The sequence below is a fragment of the Pelobates fuscus genome, chromosome 8 (genome assembly GCF_036172605.1).
Source record: "Pelobates fuscus isolate aPelFus1 chromosome 8, aPelFus1.pri, whole genome shotgun sequence".
Lineage (NCBI taxonomy): Eukaryota > Metazoa > Chordata > Amphibia > Anura > Pelobatidae > Pelobates > Pelobates fuscus.
Window position 1 is genome coordinate 19,933,159 of NC_086324.1, and position 21,018 is coordinate 19,954,176.

General features: G+C 41.7%; 1 protein-coding gene across 1 annotated transcript in view; it reads right to left on the minus strand.

The window, feature by feature from the left end:
• The window catches only part of DARS1 (aspartyl-tRNA synthetase 1), an 81,893-nt gene extending 62,291 nt beyond the window's left edge, over positions 1-19,602 (minus strand). The window contains exons 1-3 of the mRNA XM_063429358.1: positions 19,481-19,602; positions 1,189-1,285; positions 347-376 (exon numbers count right to left, since the gene is read on the minus strand). Coding sequence (XP_063285428.1) covers positions 347-376; positions 1,189-1,285; positions 19,481-19,566 — 213 coding nt within the window. The 5' untranslated portion in view covers positions 19,567-19,602. The remainder of the gene's footprint in view (positions 1-346; positions 377-1,188; positions 1,286-19,480) is intronic.
• Positions 19,603-21,018: the final 1,416 nt, after the last annotated feature.

Below are 21,018 nucleotides of genomic sequence, written 5' to 3' on the forward strand. Positions count from 1 at the left end.
GAGATTGTTTTAGTAAATACACTAAAATCTGTGCAGGCAGGCAGGTCCGCTAACAGGCAATTCTATATTCGTTAATATAAATGTAAGCATTATGATTTCCTGTACTAAGAATGTTATAGTACTGCCTTGATCTGGAATCAAGATTAAAATTTCCCACCCAAAGAGATCTCTGTGTTTAAATAGTAATAATTGGCATGGACGTGAGAGTTTTCATTCTGCAATTGTAAAATTAATGGATCTGCTCAATGGTACAGCTCGTGGGCAGTTCCCAAAAAACAACAACCCATAGGCAGATTGTAAGACTGTGTTTGATTATAATCTACAACTGCAATGTTCAGATGCTCACCTCCTCATCTTCTGCTTGCTGTTCAGAGGCCTAAAAAGATAAACAAAGAATAAATTAGCAAATAGATCAAACAACATAAAAGTATATTTGCCAGCATATAAAGCATGTGATTTAGAATCATTTCATATGTATCTCGGCATTAGTCCCTCCATTGGGCCATCTGAGTTTAAGTTGTATGCATTTTATAGTTTTTAGCCTAAATAAATACTGTATGTTTTTTTGTGCATATGCATACTTTTGAAAAGAAAAAAAAAATGGAATTCTGCATCTTAATACTGTAGGTGTCATGTTATCTGGAACCTAGAGCCAATGTCCTTCTGGGCCAAAATTACATTTCCACATTATCAAGGCCGAGACTGCTGGGGAAGAAATGGATATTAATAAATTGAAACATTTCTTACTATCAATATGGCCATACCAATCCATACCAGCAACGGCCACTGTGATAGGCTGAAAGCAGTCACTGACACTCACAGCCAATCAAAACATTGGCACTACAGTTGCTAAAGCTGTAATGGTTTGCAGCACATAGGATATGGGCTATTGGGGACTCTGGTTTAGCATTCATACAAACTTTTTAACACTGAATGAAAGGATGGCACCACGGGACTTAAAACACTATAACCACTTCAATGAGATGACGCAGTTACAGTGCCTACACTATAGATTTAAACATCGGAGTTATCGGACTGCATGAGTAGCTCAAGAGAAAATTAATAAAATGAAAACAATATAAATGTCAGGGTTGCTAAACAATGCCTTGTGGGTTTTTATGTATAGCATTCCTGTGTTTGTTTAAGGTAGGCAGGGCCTAAAATAATATGGCTGTGCCCCGTACTGACCAACTTGGCCTGTTTCTCGGCCTTCTTCGCAGCTTTCTCCGCTTCCTTCTGTTGTTTCTTTAGCGCTTTCTTTGACTGAGCTGGGTCCTCAGCCGCACTGCAAAAGAAAAAAAAAACAATAACATACTGAATAATAGCCGACACATACTGGCAAATATGATATTAAAAAGCTGACCTTGTCACTTCCATTTCTATTTATTCAACTTCCTAAAGGAAGTTTTCAGTTAATGGGAAACACGATACCCATTCATAGCATTAGGGGTGCACTTGTTCCTTTTGTTTTACAGAATAAGCAGCTCAGTTTTCTTTTAGAAGCAACAAAACACTCAATGAATGGCATTATTTAGCCACCCCCTCCCCCTTTGTGAGATAATAACAGGAAATTTCTGGGGAAACCTGGATGGAAATAACAAGTATGGGATATATCTTTTAACATGTATGCCAAACACCAAATGAAGAGGTATCCTTTTTCAATTAGTATGCTGACAATAAATTACTTGGATCTCTGATTATGTAAACCGGACAGAGTTATGAATGACCCCGCTTTGAGTTGAGGAGGCACTTCATGACCCGTCATGTTAGGCTGAAGGTTACATGACCTTGTAGCATTGTTAAAATTTAAAATGTGTGCTGTAGAACACATTTACTACTACATGGTGCATGCGCAGAGCTGCCTGGAAATTTCACTTGCTGTGAGTTAGCAGCATTTAAAGGGCCACTCCACGCACTCTAACCATTACAGCTTTTGCAACTGTGGAGGCATGGTGCATGGGCTGTTTAGTGCATTCCCTCTGTTCTTCAGTTTAGATTCAAAACAAACAAAAAGGATTCTCTGGCACTCAAAGCTCATAATCACATTCTTCATAATATGTCTGACATAATTGCACAGGTAATTGAGAATTGACAGTGCTGAACCTCCATAGGTGTTTTTAATGCGTCCGGTTTGACACAGGCTGCTATGACACAGCCTTAAAGGAACACAAACATGTATTCCTGACCCTATAGTGTTAAAAACACAATTTAGGCGGCTTCCCCGGCCCTCCTTAACTCCCTTAAAAGGTAGCAAAACGTGCCTTAATACCTGTGTTAGCCCTGCCCACAATCCGCCACCTTGATGACATCAGAAATAATAATTTCGGCCTAGGAAGCACCTCCAGTGCCCATCGAGGTGATTATACTCACCAGAACAACTACATTAAGATGTAGTTGTTAGTTACTATAGTGTCCCTTTAACGGTTACGGTGCTTTGCGTGGCCCAATAACAATCACACTTTAAAACTGGCAGATTGCCCATTTAGGCTGTCCCACTCGGTGGTCCAGTCCACAGACTCTTAATGTATTGAACATTAAATGAACCTTTAAGAAAACCACATTTAAAGTATATATTGCGGTAACAATTGTATAGATGGATTGTAATAGGTGGAAAAAAGGTGGAGAGGGCATAGCGGCTGCACTTTCAATATGACTAACACAATCCTGAAATGTACCATATACAAGATTGTGGATATGTGCGCAAGTGCCATCTTACTTTAAGGGGTTAAACCGTACTTGAGAGGTTTAACACCTAATTAGCCTCCCAACCACCTTTCTTCTGCCAATTCTGCATTGCTTCATTGAGATAGTTACTATGGGGTTTGTGTGTTCCATTAAACACCCCTTCCCCCTAAATAAATAAAAAGGAGCATAGCATATTAGCCCTGCCTGATCCAGTGTGTGAGGTCATCCCCCTCTCCATTTTAACACAGCTGGCTCGGAGTAACTTTTTATTTTTTATTATAAGGAGTTTTTTGTATTTGAACATTAATTGCGACCAGTTTTAATGAATTCTCTGTGCTGATCATCATACAGTTACATATGGTGTCATAAGGTCAAAGCGAGCATTCTGCTTGCTGCAAGCTCAAGTTTAACATTAGCCGTTGTCACTGGCAATGGATTTGCGGTTTGTGAGGAATCAGGGTATTCCTCAATGGTTTTGTACTATATTTTTCTGCCTATGCTGCAACAAGATGCCTTGTGCAGTTCTTCAGATTCCTGGAAACATATCCATTTGGAAGAAATATACACCAGTAATGCTTCCCTTCATAAGTGGAGAATCAGACAGTACGAACACAGGAACGCCAAGATTACTCAGCTCAGACAAAGCACTTTAAAAAGGAAATCCTCATGTGAACAGCAGCTGAGCTAAAATCCCATAATTAGGAAAAATGCAATTCCAGGCACAGGTGTCACTCTCCAGCAAATACCGAGAGCCTGACTCGTTCGTGCACCTGCCCGTGTTTGGATGCACAAGTGGGCATTTCTGATGCTGTGAATCAGCATTAATGAGGATATTCCTTTATCTAGAGACATGCAATATTGATGGCAAACACATTGTATTTTTATGATCTAACAAAAATAACAAAAAAAAAAGTGCATTAGTCACGCAGGAAAACCTCCATTTCAAACAAAAATAAAAACCATCTGAGCGGAACTTAATCGTTACAATAAATGAATGCGTTTGGTACATAGTTCAGCTAAACAGGCTATATTTAGGTTTTGTCTGTAGAGTAAACATTCAACTTAAATGAACACTCATGTCACCAGAACAACTACAGCTTATTGTATTTGTTCTGGTGAGTAGAATAATTCCCTTCAGGCTTTTTGCAGTAAACACGGTCTTTTCAGAGAAAATGCAGTGTTTACATTATAGCCTAGGGATACCTGCACTGGCCACTCCTCAGATGGCTACTAGAGGTGCTTCCTGGGGCAGGCTGCACACTGTGCAGTACTGCCATTCAGTGTCTCCACCCTCTGCATGCAGACAAAGAACTTTCCTCATAGAGATGCATTAATTAAATGGAGATGCTGATTGGCCAAGGCTGTGTTTGACCTGTGCTGGCTCTGCCCGGATCTGCTTTCTTGACAGTCTCAGCCAATCCTATGGGAAAGCATTGTGATTGGCTCACAGAATCACTTCTGATGATGTCAGGCATGCAGGCAGATCAGGAGCAGAGTCAGCTGCAGACTTGTTAAAACCACCATCTAGCCCCCCCTGGCCTTCCTTGCCTCCCTAAATATAGTAAAATCTTTCTTGTATTCAAGTCTGCAGCTGACTCTGCCCCTATGCCTGACATCATCAGAAGTGATTCTGTGAGCCAATCACTATGCTTTCCCATAGGATTGGCTGAGACTGTCAAGAAAGAAGATCAGGGGCAGAGCCAGCACAGGTCGAACACAGCCATGGCCAATCAGCATCTCCTCATAGAGATCCATTGAATCAATGCATCTCTATGAGGAACGTTCAGTGTCTGCATGCAGAAGGTGGAGACATTGAATGGCAGTGTTGCACGGTGTGCAGCCATGACCCAGGAAGCACCTCTAGTAGCTATCTGAGGAGTGGCTAGTGAAGTTATCACTAGGCTCTAATGTAAACACTGCATTTTCTCTGAAAAGACAGTGTTTACAGCAAAAAGCCTAAAGGGAATGATTCTACACACCAGAACAAATTCAATAAGCTGTAGTTGTTCTGGTAACTACAGTGTCCCTTTAAAGTCATCTAATATAAAATAAGACATGGAGAGTGGTAAAGGTGTATTCTTTCACACCCTTAAAGATTTCATAGGACAGGTAACTGCTATGCCTTTTGGGTATTCCTACCTTCTAAGGGAAAGCAGATTTACTAAGCGACACATTTATCCTTAAAGTAGCACTATAGTACCAGTAAAACAAACTCGTTTTCCTGGCACTATAGGGTTATTGGGTCCCCCCCCCCCCACTCCTACTGGGCTGCAGGGGTTAAAACCCCTTCAACCCCTTACCTTAATCCAACGCCGGGTTCCCTCTGCGCTGGTGTCCTCTCCTCCCCCTGCCGACGTCCACTCTGAATGTGCATGCGCGGGCAGAGCCACGCGCGCATTCAAACCGCCCATAGGAAAGCATTACTCAATGCTTTCCTATGGACGGCAGCGTTATCTCAGTGTGATTTTTACACTAAGAATCGCGGAAGCGTCTCTAGTGGCTGTCAGGGAGACAGCCACTAGAGGCTGGATTAACCCTCAATGAAAACAGTTTTCAGCTGCAGGATTAAAACCAGGGGGACCTGGCACCCAGACCACTTCATTGAGCTGAAGTGGTCTGGGTGCCTATAGTGGTTCTATAAGCTAAAGATTTTGACCTGAATTTTGAAATTCTGCTGACCAAACACCACAACTGTTGAGTGAATAAACTATTTTGGGATCTTGGAATTTAAATGGATACTTCAGTCATCCAAGAATTTGGAACTTATGGCACATAAATGGCAATCACCATGCACGGTCCTTCAAAGACTTTTCTATAAAGAGCATCGATTTCTGCTATGTACAAGCAATCAAAATTGGTGAGTCAGTAAACCCTCAGCTGTCCGACTGGCTTTTAGAAAAGTGCCAAGTTTATAAGATAAGAAGGGGGGGAACTTCAGTTAACAAGCTGAAGTGTCCCTTTAAATCCCAGCCCACAAATTTGCACATAAAGGTTTTGTGAACATTTCCCAGAATGTCTCAATTGCCTTTTTCATGATTTCCAATGTAGCTAAAAGGCTGGCTGAGCTGCATTTTGGGAGATGTAGTACAGATACATTAGCAGTGCCAACGGTAGATAGAACTGATCAAACTAATCTGTGCATATCTTCAATCTCTCACCCCCATTACTAGCCCAGACAGTGCATTGTGTCTCTAATAAAGGGCTGGAAGGAAATGGCATTCTACGTCAGGAAAAGAAACACAAAAAAAGTAAAACAATCAACTTTGCTGCAGAATACAGTGCATATTATATTCTAAATAGCACCCATGGAGTTATATTCTGAAACAACTTTAAAAGGTTTAAAGGGGCAGTATCACTGAGTTTTTAAGTTAAAAACTTTCATAGTATGGCCACCTCGCCCTTTTAAATATATATATATATATATTTTTTTAAATTGTATTTACAATCACTTTTTATAGAGTTGCACCTCTCCTCCTGAGATCACACTGACAGATGACATTTGGTCTATTCACCTATTACACACAGCGCATTGAAAACTGTATCCCTAACACTATATTGTCCCTCTGCCTTTGCACCCTCCCACCACAATCAGAAAGGGTTAAAAATCCATATTTCCCGCCAGTTACCAGATTCCAGCACCTGAATGGTGGTTTTTGCACTATATGGTTAGGAATCATTTTTGTGTTCCTGACCCTATAGTGTTCCTTTAAGGTGTCCCTTTAATCTCAGTACCCCTCCATCCATTGTGTTCTCCCGCTCTGTCTAGATGGAAGGCCAAGCCGGCTCAGTATTTGCCTTAGAGGAGAATTCAGGTAAGATCTGGTCTTATTCTTCACACAGCCAATGGCTACATGGGAACAAGCTCTAGGAACCAAAAAACAAACAAAAAATTGGTAACCATAAATCAGTAGACCTCATAACCACTCATTCCCATATTATTTGCATGTATTCTTCATCCACTGTACTGCACTACAAAGTCCGCTGGCACTTTATAAATTAAACAAATAAAGTTTGCCTCTGGTTCCTCTTCGGCTTAGAATGGTGTAGCGGAATGTTTAGAAACAAGGAACGAAAAGGGAGCTTCTTTGTTACTGGTGTGGTCCCCTCTCTTTTGCAAGCATCTTCATAGGGGTCCATAGACTATCCGGTACAATGTATCGCCATAGGAATGTTCCTGAATACACCCAGGCATTCTATTGTTTAAGGGCAGGGCTGCCAAACTGCAATCCGGATGTTGCCTGGGAACTCGAAAAGGCTTTATTATGTTTTAATTTAATAGGGTCTTCACTCACCAGCACATAAATCTAAAAGCTGGACAGCTCTGGTACAAGACTGAATCTGCTTTCTGCACAGGGAAAATGAGATCAGAGTTCTTAATCCAAGGGTTTACAAGGCATTTATAAAGTATATCACAGCTACGGACCAGAAATCTCAGTGATAATGTCTGCAAAACGCTCTGTTTTAGAACATGCTGGGGCTCTGAACAAAAATATTAAGTAAACTGGAAGTAAAGCAAAGAATCATGGGAATTTTAGCTCTTCAATAGCTGTAGGTGATGATGGTCCTGCTGATACAACCTTTGAGTCTAACGTTTAGCGTGTAAGTTAGTCTGAACTGTGTGGTTATCTCTTGTCTTGTTACATTTACTATTTGGTTATTGGATCTTTGGGTATGTTTTGTTTTCCCACTGGTCAGTGCTGTGGAATGTTTCTTTGTAAATACAAAAATGTAACATTCATAAAACATTTGTGAGGAAAAAAAAAAAAGACCAAAACCAGCGATAGATAAAAGATTTTTGTTCTATCACTAAGTAGAAATGGCCCTACATGCTTTGGGATAGATCTAGTGAGGTCAGTGACATTAATGGGTGTCCACTGGTAATCAGAGATACTAAGGGGTCTGAAGAGAGTCTATACAGGACGTATATGTCACAGAGAGGAGTGTAAACAAGTAAAATATTACATCAGAGACCTTTACATTAACATTGCTTCTCTGGAGCTGCTATTAATCTGTCTACTAGAGCGTGTGCAGCATACCTTTACAGGCAGAGAAAACAAAACAAGTTGGCATGGACTGGCGCTAAAAATATTTGTAAACACAGACAACCAAAACAAACATTTTATGGTAGTATTTCTGGAAAATGATTATAAACCCATAACAAATTACCAGAAAAAAAATGTCATACACACAGGCTTCTTTAGAAACCTAATGTCCTCTTATTTGCCTCGTGAATTGAACAGAAATAAACAACCTTTCTAAAATTATAGATCTTTTAGTTTTGCAATTCAATTTTCAAGTCACCACAATTTGGTGTTTAGTTTATACAGAAAGCAGTCTGTGGAATGAGGGGGTTAACATTGGGGTCTCTGCTTATCAGCTGAAAACAAACTTCCTTTTAATGCAAATCTTTACCACGATAGGATCCATCTTTTGATGGGAATACATCATTTTACCATTTCGGTAAAAACAAAAACATGAAAGAGAACATTTAAAGAAAAACAAATAGCAAACAGATGAGGACAGAACAAATGGGCCCCAGGGAGTCCCTGTCAAGGTGTCAGTAGAGTAACATCCCTAATTTGCATGTGAATGAAGATGTGTCACTATTATTTCTACCAGTAAATCCCAGCTACTTGAGAACATACATATATAACAAAGGATATGATGCTCTGTCTGCCACGAAACCTGACCCATGTGCACTCCAAGTGGCTCCTTTAAATCAGCTGAGTTGTGCCCTTTGACCTTCAGGTAGCCGATATAAAAAGGCCTGGTGTCATTTTGGCTCCAGAGAGATTGGGTTTGTCAATTAGAAGATTAAAAATCTAAGTCTGCGCCACATCTGGACACCGTAGCTGGTGTGAATGGATCAACAGGAATGTTTGGAACGGCAACGTTCCAAGCCTGGGGATCAAGGCTCTTCTGATCTTCACTCAAGCACCCATATATTATTGTTCTCCATGTTTTATCTAGGATTAACCTTATATTTCTGAGCATCGAGGAAAACTAAAAAAAAAAAAAAGGAATGGCTCTAGTGAATCAAGTCAAATATTTGGCTGTCACCAAAGTACCATCTGTTCATTGGGGGTGGAGGGGGGATCTATCTACACTTGACATCTAATGGCACAAACTCCTCGGATCTGAAGACTGGTAAAATATGCAATCCATTGTTTGAAACTGAACTTATGACCATATACATATATCTACATAATGCATGGGGGCTTATTTTATCACAAGCACACAAAATCTGTTATATCACAACTTCCCTGGCTCATCTATTATAAAGGGGTTTAATGGGTCCAGTCTCATATTGACAAGCTACCACCTGTTTTCTTTTCTTGCCTCATATTATATTTTACAAAATAAATAAATCTTATCTGAATGAATAATAACAGCTGAATGTGACAGACTGAACAGGTTGTAGAATGTAAGCTCTTACAAACAGGGCGGCGTTTCCCCCCCCAAACTGCGCAACTCAGTACCAGGCTGTCAGGATGACATAAACATAGTAGGGAATCTTTCATATTTGATAGAACAGGTTTAACCACTAGAAAAAAAAAGTGCAACAACCACCAATATCTTTAAACACCTTAAACACCACAATAAAAAAAAATATATAGAAGCAGTTAACCAGAAAACCAAGTGTGTGTGTATGTATGTATGTACATACTTTTGTGAGACACACACACACACACAGTATCTCACAAAAGTGAGTACAACAGTCAAATTTTTGTAAATATTTTATGTGACCATTTAAAGTAGTAAGTGTACAGCCTGTATAACAGTGTAAATTTGCTGTGCCATCAAAATAACTTAACAGCCATTAATGTCTAAACCGTTGGTAACAAAAGTAAGTGCACCCCTAAGTGGAAATGTCCAAATTGGGCCCAAAGTGCCAACTCCTTGGTTTTGCACCCCTCCCTGTCACAGGTACCTCATTCCAGGATCCTATTTAGTCTTGACCTGCAGAGTCCCAGGAGGAAGAATTTCCCAAGTAAGTGGATTAATCTCATAAGAGCAGGCATTAGGCTGCTAGAGTAGGACCTGCCAAGAATAGGGTACATTGACGTACATTGACGTTGTGGCATGCTTATGCAATGTATGATCATATAATGTAACTAAACCCCCATTATGTTTTGCCTAGGTGAGGTGTTTTTAAATAAAAGAGAGTGAGACAGTGTGTGTATTCATTTGCATATGCCCACCCAGAATCCCTTGCAGTAGTCACATCACTGCAAAGGTGAAATTTCTGTGGGAAAAGCAAGTCGTATGGCTTGACTGGTGTGAGCAGATCTGTGTTTAACAATGTATTGACTATCCACTCACTTGAGGTGTAAGGGGTTTTCAATCCCTTTTTGCCCCACCATGAGTTTCTTGAGATGTGTGTGCTCAGACCCATTCATTTTTTTTCACATTTTTTTTGTTGCATCCTTACGCTACAATGTCATTTTTATTTAATTTTTTTCCACATCAAACTAATAATCATGACAAAGCAAAAAAATAAAATTTTTATATCATTGCAAACTATACTATTACTTTGTCATTAGTATTCGGACCCGTAGCTTAGTACTTAGTTGGCCATCTTGCGCTGATATATCTGTGTGCCTAGTGTCCCTTCATGTATGTATATAAAAGGTGTGTGTGTATATATATATATATATATATATATATATATATATTTTAGATTGGATTAGCCATATTAGTCCAGTAAAGATGCCAAGCAATATAAATATATATAATATACATACACACACACACACACACACACACACACACACAGGGTTCATTAATAATAATGATAAAGAATCCCTATTTGCTGCTTTCCCTCAACCCTGACCAGTCATAATGTACAATTTAAAAGGCTGTGACAGGGTTATTGTAACATTGCTACAGTGTCATCCTGGACTTTCTTAGGGGCTGCTTCACCTGCTTTAAGAGTTATCACATTGATGTATTACTACATTTCAGCACCTTGTAGTAAAGGGATTGGAGCGGATCTCATGCAGTTTTAAGATAATGCATTGTACTTGTAAAGATACTGCAATTTTATGTATAAATCCACAGAGGTTGCATCTCCCAGCAGCAACGAGTTCTTCCTGGTCTAGGAAGTCCATACATTTCACGTACAATGTGGATACAGATGAAGATCGAGATAAGCAGCAAATAGCACAATATTGTTAGGGAAATAATGGAAGTAGTTTGTGCTACTATTAGTACGCTCACAAGATGGATGAGGGTCAAGCGCTTCAAGGTGTCTCCCCTGATATTTGTGGGGGCGCCAGAAGAACCAACGCTCTTCTCGGTTTGCGATATATGCAGGTTCCAACAGTTCACAAGGACCCCAGATGGACATCAAAACCAACTTACCGTATATACTCGAGTATAAGCCGACCCGAATATAAGCCGAGGCCCCTAATTTTATCCCAAAAAACTGGGAAAACTTATTGACTCGAGTATAAGACTAGGGTGGGAAATGCAGCAGCTACTGGTAAATTTCTAAATAAAATTAGATCCTAAAAAAAATATATTAATTGAATATTTATTTACAGTGTGTGTATAATGAATGCAGTGTGTGCGTATGTGTGTGTGTATGAGTGCAGCGTGTGTGTGCATGAATGCAGTGTGTGTGTGCATGAATGCAGTGTGTGAATGCAGTGTGTGCAGGGCCGGTGCAAGGATATTTGCCGCCGTAGGCAAAAAATTTTTTGCCGCCCCCTCCCCCCCCATATGTCCTGACTTCCCCTCCTCCTCCCTCAGTGGTCCTTACCTCCCCACCCCCGTGTTCCTTCACTCCCCCCCCCAGTGGTCCTGACTCACCCCTCCCCTAGTGGTCCTTACCCTCCCCTCCCCTAGTGGTCCTTACTTCCCCCTCCCCTCCCATAGTGGTCCTTATCCCACCCCCTCCCTCTCATAGTGGTCCTTATCCCCCTTCTCCCTCCTATAGTGTTCCTTATCCCCCCCCATCCCTCCCATAGTGGTCCATATACCCCCCCCCCTCCCTCCCATAATGGTCCTTATACCCCCCTCCCTCCCATAGTGGTCCTTATCCCACCCCCTCCCATAGTGGTCCTTATACCCCCCCTCCCTCCCATAGTGGTCCTTATACCCCCCTCCCTCCAATAGTGGTCCTTATCCCCCCTCCCTCCCTCCCATAGTGGTCCTTATCCCCCCTCCCTCCCATAGTGGTCCTTATACCCCCCCTCCCTCCCATAGTGGTCCTTATACCCCCCTCCCTCCCATAGTGGTCCTTATACCCCCCTCCCTCCCATAGTGGTCCTTACCCCCCCCCTCCCTCCCATAGTGGTTCTTATACCCCCCCTCCCTCCCATAGCGGTCCTTATACCCCCCTCCCTCCCATAGTGGTCCTTATACCCCCCCCCCCTCCCATAGTGGTCCTTATACCCCCTCCCATAGTGGTCCTTATACCCCTTTTTTTATTTTATTATTAATTTTTTTTTTTTTTTTTTTCTTATTTTATTATTTTTTTTTTTTTCGTCCCCCCTCCCTGCTTGATATATGGCAGGGAGGGGGGCTCTCCTTCCCTGGTGGTCCAGTGGCAGTTCAGTGGGGGGGAGAGGGGGGCTGGCAGAGCTGTACTTACCTGTCCTGCAGCTCCTGTCAGCTCTCTCCTCCTCTGCGCCGTCCGTTCTGCTCTTCTGTCAGCTCCCAGTGTAAATCTCGCGAGAGCCGCGGCTCTCGCGAGACTTACACTGGGAGCTGACCGAGGTGCTGAACGGACCGGCCGAGGAGGAGAGAGCTGACAGGAGCTGCAGGACAGGTAAGTACAGCTCTGCCAGCCCCCCTCTCCCCCCAGTCTGTATTATGGCAATGCAAATTGCCATAATACAGACTCTGACTCGAGTATAAGCCGAGTTGGGGTTTTTCAGCCCAAAAAATGGGCTGAAAAACTCGGCTTATACTCGAGTATATACGGTATTGAAAAAAACAATAATAATAAAAAAAAAAAACTACTCATACACACTGGTAATAAAATATATAAAATCCAAATTAATTTCCATAAAAGTGTGTATTTTTGTGTAAAAGTGAGTAATTTTTTATAATTTTGTTTTGATGTCAACCTGGAGTCCTTGTTAACTGGTGGAATCCATATGTATGGGGGTGAGGTTCCCTACAAAAGAACACCAAAAATGTTTCGCGCAGGTGGGAGTTACAGGCCTATACAGGAGCTAGTGGTTACTGGGACATTCCTTTCTATTGATGGCCATATCAATGGTTGAAACTAGCATAGATGGTGCATTCGTCCCAGATGTCTTACACACAGTATGGGCTTATAGTTGAGTTTTTGGAACAATGACAAAGTTAAATGATTGATAGCTTGCTCAACAAAAGCCTGACCTGCATCACATCCACTATGTGCTGTTCAGATTTTAAGACAGTATGTCTAGATTTAAGACCATTAACATAACAATCGCAACAGCCCATTGTGGCAAATGTCAATTCAGTTCACTGTTCAGAATAAATAATGCACATTTTTACATACAAGCAAAGCTAAAAATTAGCTAAATCTGAAACTGAAGAAAACATCTGTTGTGTTCATCACTGTGCAGTGGTTCTCACAGCGGGCACTCAAAAAGAGATCAACTTCTTTAGAATGAGAAGAGTCAATAAGTGCATGAGTCAAGAAATTTAATGACATACCACTAACTACGTAGATGATATATATAATGCATTTGTAACATTGCAGCAGAAGCAAGAGTCAGGTGAGTATGCATTAAAGGGACAATATAGTCATCGAAACAACTTTAACTTAAAGAGATACTTTCCCTTCGTCCCTTGCAGCCCAGCCCCCTCAGGCAGCTAAAGGGTTAAACAAGAAACCTTTAGTCACTTACTCGATTCCACTGCCGATGGCCCTTGGCACTGGGTCGGTGCTCTGCCTCCTTTGACAGGAGGAGGGCTAATGCGCATGCGTGGCAAAAGCATTAGGCCCACTCCATAGGAAAGTATAGCGTGGGGACGGCCAGCGTCATTTAGGGGACCTAGAGTCCGCTAGTCCCTCTAGATTGACAGCCACTGGAAGCAGTCTTAGTCCTGCAAGGTAAATACTGCAGTATCTCAAAAACTGCAATGATATACATTGCAGAACTAAGTGTGACAGGGACATTGCAGCCAGGCTGATTCAATCAGTGGTCTGGGGGACTATAGTATCCCTTTAATGACGCAGTCCCTCCAGTTTCACTGCACAATTCTCTGCCATTTGGGTGTTAAATCACTTTTGTTTATGTCCATGCAGCCTTACCCACAACTCTGCTGGTTGTGACTGACACAGCCTGCATGAAAAAAAATGGTTAAAAATTGTGCAAAAAACAAATGCAACATATATCCTAAGAAGCATAACTACCAGAGATCATTGGTAATGGCTATTAGTGCCATCCTAGATTTCTATTAAATTAATTTGGAGCAGTTTTGGGGTTCTCCACAGATGTGAAAGTGCACCCTCTGCATTGGCACTGAAAATACACAAATTCCACAATATCAGAGCAAATCCTCCAACTTTGGATATGAATGATAGGCTGAGGATGCATGGAGTCAAAATTCTCCCTAACATGTAAGATCCAAGGAGGGGGCTGGTTTATAGCTGCAATAATTTCTGCAAATTGCTTCTGTTATCAGTAAGTGTTGACAAGAGGCAAGGTAGTTTCTGCACTGTAACATGATATGATGCAAAGTTGTTATGGTGCTTATAAGTAACCATTTAACTTCTAATGACAGTCTGAAAGGAAAGCTTTCATTACCCATAATACAATAATACTTTGTGTACCAATAGGCGTATGGAACCAAACATTAACCACAGCATGGCAAGACCTCTCAGTCACTGAGATGTGAGCAAGTTGGTGACTACACCAAACCCATGATTGTTATAGCCAGACAGAGCCTAAGCCACACAATGTATGTCTGTCTCTCCAAATCAGCGAGACTCACCCCCCCACCACACATCAATTTTTTTATAACATGAATTCAAGTGATCCAATGTTTATTATCGTTCCTATAACTGTCGAAGGAATGTACAGGGCACTGAGGGGCCAATGTCATCCGCGCAATCTGTCAAACTATTGGAGACAACAAAGAGATTCTAAAATGTGACCTTGTGGTGAGACCCTGGCCTCTCAACAGCACCAGAGACCAATTGAAATGCAACGTGACCGCAAGCAAGTCACCATTCCATTCTCTGCTCGGCATCACAGAAGCAGACAATGTAAGAAGCAGCAATTGCTAAAAAAGAAAGAAATATTAGGGGCTATAGGTGAAATTTGGAACTTCATTCTTAATACTCTGCAAAATACACAATGTGCACTATGCTCAAAACCACAAATTATATACAAAAGTACATTGATTTAAAAAAAAAAAAAAAAAACTTAGTGGAACATTATTTTTCCAGCATTCAGTGATAACATAAAAACATCTAAATACATATAGAAGGAAACAATAATAATGAAAACAAAAACATTTGATCTACCAAATAGGGCTGCCAGCACTATGGGCATAATATTTGTAAGGTAGTTTACATGACTATTTGAATGATTTCTATAGAAGGCTAAAGTTGCCAAGATGAGTGATAAGAGATTTGTACAAGTGGGTAAATTTGCAGTGATGGGTAATAAATATGTTGTGTGTTTTGTACAGGTGGATAAAGTTGCAATGATGTTCAGTGAGTCGAGTGATGTTCTTAGACAATGCATAATGCCCATTGGTATAGTGATGCAGAAACACAAAGATCCACTTTAGCGTAGAGGTATACACCAGCCGGGTGTCTCACTGAGCCAAGTATAAAATGCTTACCCTGGGGGCACTGCCTACCCTGGAATCATAACCACTAAAGGGTGCTTTTGTGATAATGTTGTTTAGAGTGTGCAATAAATTAAATAAATATACATATATATATATATAAAAAAATATTTTTAAATAAACACTAAGCAACTATTCACAAAATCTGGAATTGTGAAAAATGTAAAATAAAAAAAAACTAAGAATTTGGGAGAACGGAAAAGAGAGAAATAAAAAAAGTTATGGCTTGGGAGAGTTTTTTTTGGAGGCCAATGAGATTTAAAAATTGCAATCCCTTTTGTCCGTAATTTCCAGTTTAGTGAATAAAGCAGTTTATGCATTAAGATATTCCCCATAGAAAGGAACAAGCATTACCCTTGTATCTGACCAAAGCCTGACTCTATTGTAACTTAAGTCTACAACGTCCATGGCTTCATATGTTCTAAGTTGTACCAATTATATGAGTAAAACACGCTGACTCAAACATACAGTAATTGAGGTGTCACCCACAGCTGTCCATCATAAAATTAAATGTCACTGCATCATACTAATGCCAGCAGCCAGTACTGCTTGGATTTAGGTTGCAATGGGGAGGGCGAAGTAAATCCATGTGTGTCTATCAATCTAACACTGCACTCCATTCAGGCTGCCAGTTAAATGAAAAAGTGTAATAAATGTTTAGTTTTTAGTCAATATGTTTACATAGCTAGACAGAGATCATGTACACCGCATCATTTAATAAACCAAAAACATCTTGGAACTGACATGAGGATTTAAAATGTTACTCCAAAATAGCCACATTTTGGAAATACAGTTCAATTCAGCTACTATTTTTGCAGCTTGACTATGTTGACCTGATATTTTAAAATTATTTTGCCTGTGATGCCATTACACTTAAAAGGCTGCAATACAAACTGTATCAGATAATATCCAACTAAGAATGACGATGAACCTCAACATCAACAATGAATCAAAGACTGTAAACTCGTTTGAGCAGGGCCTTCTTTTTATATTCCGTATGTAAAATGACCTGTTTTTAGATATCCCCATTTTACAATTGTAAAGTGCTGCGGAATATGCTGGGGCTATGGAAATGTAATAATAATATTGTGTTAATTGAGCCCGTTCAATTAATGAACATTACATTTAAGCCATATTGCTGGGAAATGTGCCTATCACAACTACTGCTTATAAAGCTCCATTTTAGAACGGTTTGACTTTGTTGCTGGGGTTCACTGGGTGTGCTGCTACCTGCCTCCACCACAGCTTAGTGGGAGCCGGAAGCGTCTGCTTGGTAAAGAGATCTTCTGGCTCTCTAGCAGAAGGTGTGAAGCAGTGCCTGGCACATCCCAGGTAAGAAGTCATATAGTTCTAAAATGGTTTTCACAGCACTCACCGACACTGGCTTACATATAAGGGTTGCAGCTGCGACTGGGCCCATCACTCCAGGGAGCCCGGCCTCCCTGTGACCAGTTACCAGTCGCCATGTTTTGCGGGGCCGAACCTACAAGTGGCCCATCAGGTGGCCCATACTGTCAGGGCCACCCGATGGGTATGTTTTTCCAGGGGGCCCGGTCAGCGCTGCAACGCTTTACCAGAGCGGCCAGGCCCCTAGTGATGAGATCACTGATGGGAGCCCATGGATCAGATTCGCACCGGGGCCTCATGGATTGTGTGTACGCCACTGCTCACCGATCAAGTAAATGGATAACCACTATGGTGCCACTCATATTAGGGAAACTACAAATCCCTCAAAGTATTCCAGAATAAGAAAAATACCCGGGCACACATAGGCTCTTACGAAGATGCAGACTTTATTTAGAGTAAAACAGGCAACGTTTCGACTCACATGAGCCTTTCTCAAGTGTCTCACTGCCTGTTCAACTCAAAATAAAGTCTGCATCTTCAGAAGAGCCTAGGTATACCTGGATATTTATTTCTTAGTCTTCTAAAATGATATGACTTGGGGACGGAACATGGTACTTCTTGCACCATAACCACTACAGCCATCATGTCTTACAAACAATCATTAAGTTCCTGAAATATAAATGAAATTATTTTTCAAAGACAGAATTACATGAGTTATATATTTACTAGAAAAAAAATACCACTCGCATATGGAACCTAGTCATTTTTGATGAATGGTATACTTTAAACAGGTGCCGAGACAGGGCACCTACCTCGTAACGTAAATCCATATGGAACATACCCTTATTATACTTCAGCACACAGCATGCCAAAAGGTAGATCCCCACCTGTTTAGAACTGTAACTCCGATAATGCTCTGCCAGCTAACAACCCGTCATGCAAATTAGAGTTCTACAACAAGTGGGGATCTATCTTTTGGCCGTCAATGCATTAGCACATAACCCTGCCATATTTGCCCCCACTAGAATAAAGACTGAAATCTCAATTCTATAATGCCTTGAGATAAAAAGATGGATGGTTCTACTTGGATAACAAAATAAAAACTACTTTTAAAAGGTTTTTGGTTTTTTTTAATAACCGTTTTATTAGCCTGTGATTGGCAAGCTTGGAACTTTAATAAAGGTAATCACTAAAGTTTGAATCGCTGGGCATTCAAAGTGAATTTAAATGTTTTGTAAAAAAAAAAATAAAAAAAAAAAATAGCATTACTGGAAACATTCTCCAAGCCCTCTATATTTTCAATTTGGCCTTTTCCCCAAAAAAGTGTTAAAATTACTCTGAATCCCCAGCAATTCACACCTTATACAACCCTGAAATAGAGAGACTCAAAGCCTGTTTTAAAAATAAATTGATGTCAGTTCTGAGGTGCTAAAAGGTTTAATTCCTTCATGACAGGTCCATTATATCATGACAAATACTAATGTTATTAGCAACTAAGGGGTTAAATTCTTTTTTCAAAACTTTAAAAAAACTATTTAGGCACCAACACAAAAAAGTAGAATAAATCTCTCCAGGATGTTTGGCTGTGTATTATAGCCTGCTGTATTTACAAGACACCACAATCACTGTATTCACACAAAGTGGTTAATTAGCAGGTGGTTAATTACATGGTCACAGGGAGGGGGGCAGGAGAAAGTGATATCTGAGTGTAACCCCCATGCAAGGGGTTAATCCCGTGTATGACAGCATGGGGTCTTATACCAATAATAAGAAGTAACCCTGGGCTGCCATGGGGGGGCATGGGACAGTAAGGGGTTAATCCCCTGTATGACAGCAGGGGGTCTGATACCAATAATAGGAAGTAACCCTGGGCTGCCATGGGGGGGCATGGGACAGTAAGGGGTTAATCCCCTGTATGACAGCAGGGGGTCTGATACCAATAATAGGAAGTAATAATGGGCTGCCATGGGGAGGGAGAGGGGGGCATGGGACAGTAAGGGGTTAAACCCCTGTATGACAGCAGGGGGTCTGATACCAATAATAGGAAGTAACCATGGGCTGCCATGGGGGGGGGGGAGGGGTGCATGGGACAGTAAGGGGTTAATCCCCTGTATGACAGCAAGGGGTCTGATGCCAATAATAGGAAGTAACCCTGGGCTGCCATGGGGGGGTGCATGGGACAGTAAGGGGTTAATCCCCTGTATGACAGCAGGGGGTCTGATGCCAATAATAGGAAGTACCCCTGGACTGCCATGGGGGGGGGGGGGGGGAGAGGGGGTGCATGGGACAGTAAGGGGTTAATCCCCTGTATGACAGCAAGGGGTCTGATACCAATAATAGGAAGTACCCCTGGACTGCCATGGGGGGGAGGAGGGGCATGGGACAGTAAGGGGTTAATCCCCTGTATGACAGCAGGGGGTCATACCAATAATAGGAAGTACCCCTGGACTGTCATGGGTGGGAGGAGGGGCATGGGACAGTAAGGGGTTAATCCCCTGTATGACAGCAGGGGGTCTGATACCAATAATAGGAAGTAACCCTGGGCTGCCATGGGGGGGTGCATGGGACAGTAAGGGGTTAATACCCTGTATTAGGGGGGGTGCATGGGACAGTAAGGGGTTAATCCCTGCCCCTGTCTGCCTACCCTTTGTTCTCCTCCTTAGTCATGGCGATAACAGACGGGCAGGTGTCACTGGGTCCTGAGAGATCCACCCGGACGGCAACGTGCATAGGAGGAAGAAGGGGAAGGAATTGAGTGCAACACCCTGAGATCATATGGGCGGAGCACCCGGAATGGCCTCCCGGCTGGAAACACGGGAGGCGCAGCAGCGTTCCTAGCAGTGTTGGCTCTCAGCAGGCTGGCTCAGAGGGGCAGTGTGCCAGGGGGCTGCCCTGACTGAGCTATGCTGTGAGTTAATCATTAAAGTGTGAATTTTCCAGTCACATTGAATATAAAGGGAATTGCTAGTTTTTTCATTGTGACCTAAAATGTGACATTAAAGGGACATGCATCTTTTTAAGACAACTGTCTCATTCTAATGCTTTGCCTTTGGCAATTGTCCCATTCTTCAAGCAGAAAACATTGGCATTATCATTCAAATATACATTATAATCTACTGATAAAACTGGATTCAAGGTGTGCTTGTGCCATTCTTAAAATGACACTCTAGGAACCAAAACCGCTACAACCCATCGTAGTGGTTATGGTACCAGGAGTCCTGTGGTACTGTTTGTGGACAGTTACCTTATTGTACTTATAGTACTTTTTATTTAAAGAGGTATCTCAAACCTGACACAATCATAGTTCTAATAATATGATTTTTTTTTTCTCTCAGGCTTCATACTTGCTGAAGAGGAAAGCTTCAGAGTTTTGGGAGATTGCACTACGGACAAAGCCTTGAAATTCTGTGTACGATTTGTTGCAGTAAATAAATCCCTTAGTCTTTGATGCTGAAGTCAATTTCTGTGATGAAGTATCATCACCTGTCAGTGCATCACTCAATGTGAAGCATATTCTAGCTCAAACCCGTTTTCCTTGGAATGTAGAATCCTGGAGTGCTCCCATCCCACGTCGCTGAAGGGGTTAAAACCCCTTCAGTCACTTACCTGAATCCAGCGCCAAAGTCTGTCAGTGCTGGGTCAGGCTCCGCCCACGCTCCTCCCCTGCCAGCAGGGAAGACCTAATGCGCATGCGCAGCAATGGCCGCACGCGCATTAAACCACCCCATAGGAAAGCATTATTCAATGGGAGTTGGCACCCAGACCACTTCAATGGGCTGGGTGCCTACAGTGTCCCTTTAAAACCACTGAAAGGTGAAGTAAATAACATCGGATATATTGTTACAATGGCACCTGTTAAGGGGTGGGATACATTGGGCAGCAACAGTCAGTTTTATAATCTCATGTGTTCGAAGCATGAAAAAAAGCTAACAGATCTGAGTCACTTTGACAAGGACCAATTAGTGATGGCTAGGGTTAGTTAGAGCATCTCTAAAATGGCAAGTCTTGTGGGATGTTCCCAGGCATGCAGTGGTTAGTACCTACCAAACGTGGTGCAAGAAAGGACAACCGGTGTCAGAGTCATGGGCACCGAAGATTCGTAGATACAGGTGGGCAGTAAAGGCTCGCCTATCTGGTCCTATCGCACAGATGAGCTGCTATAAATCAAACATAATGCTTGCC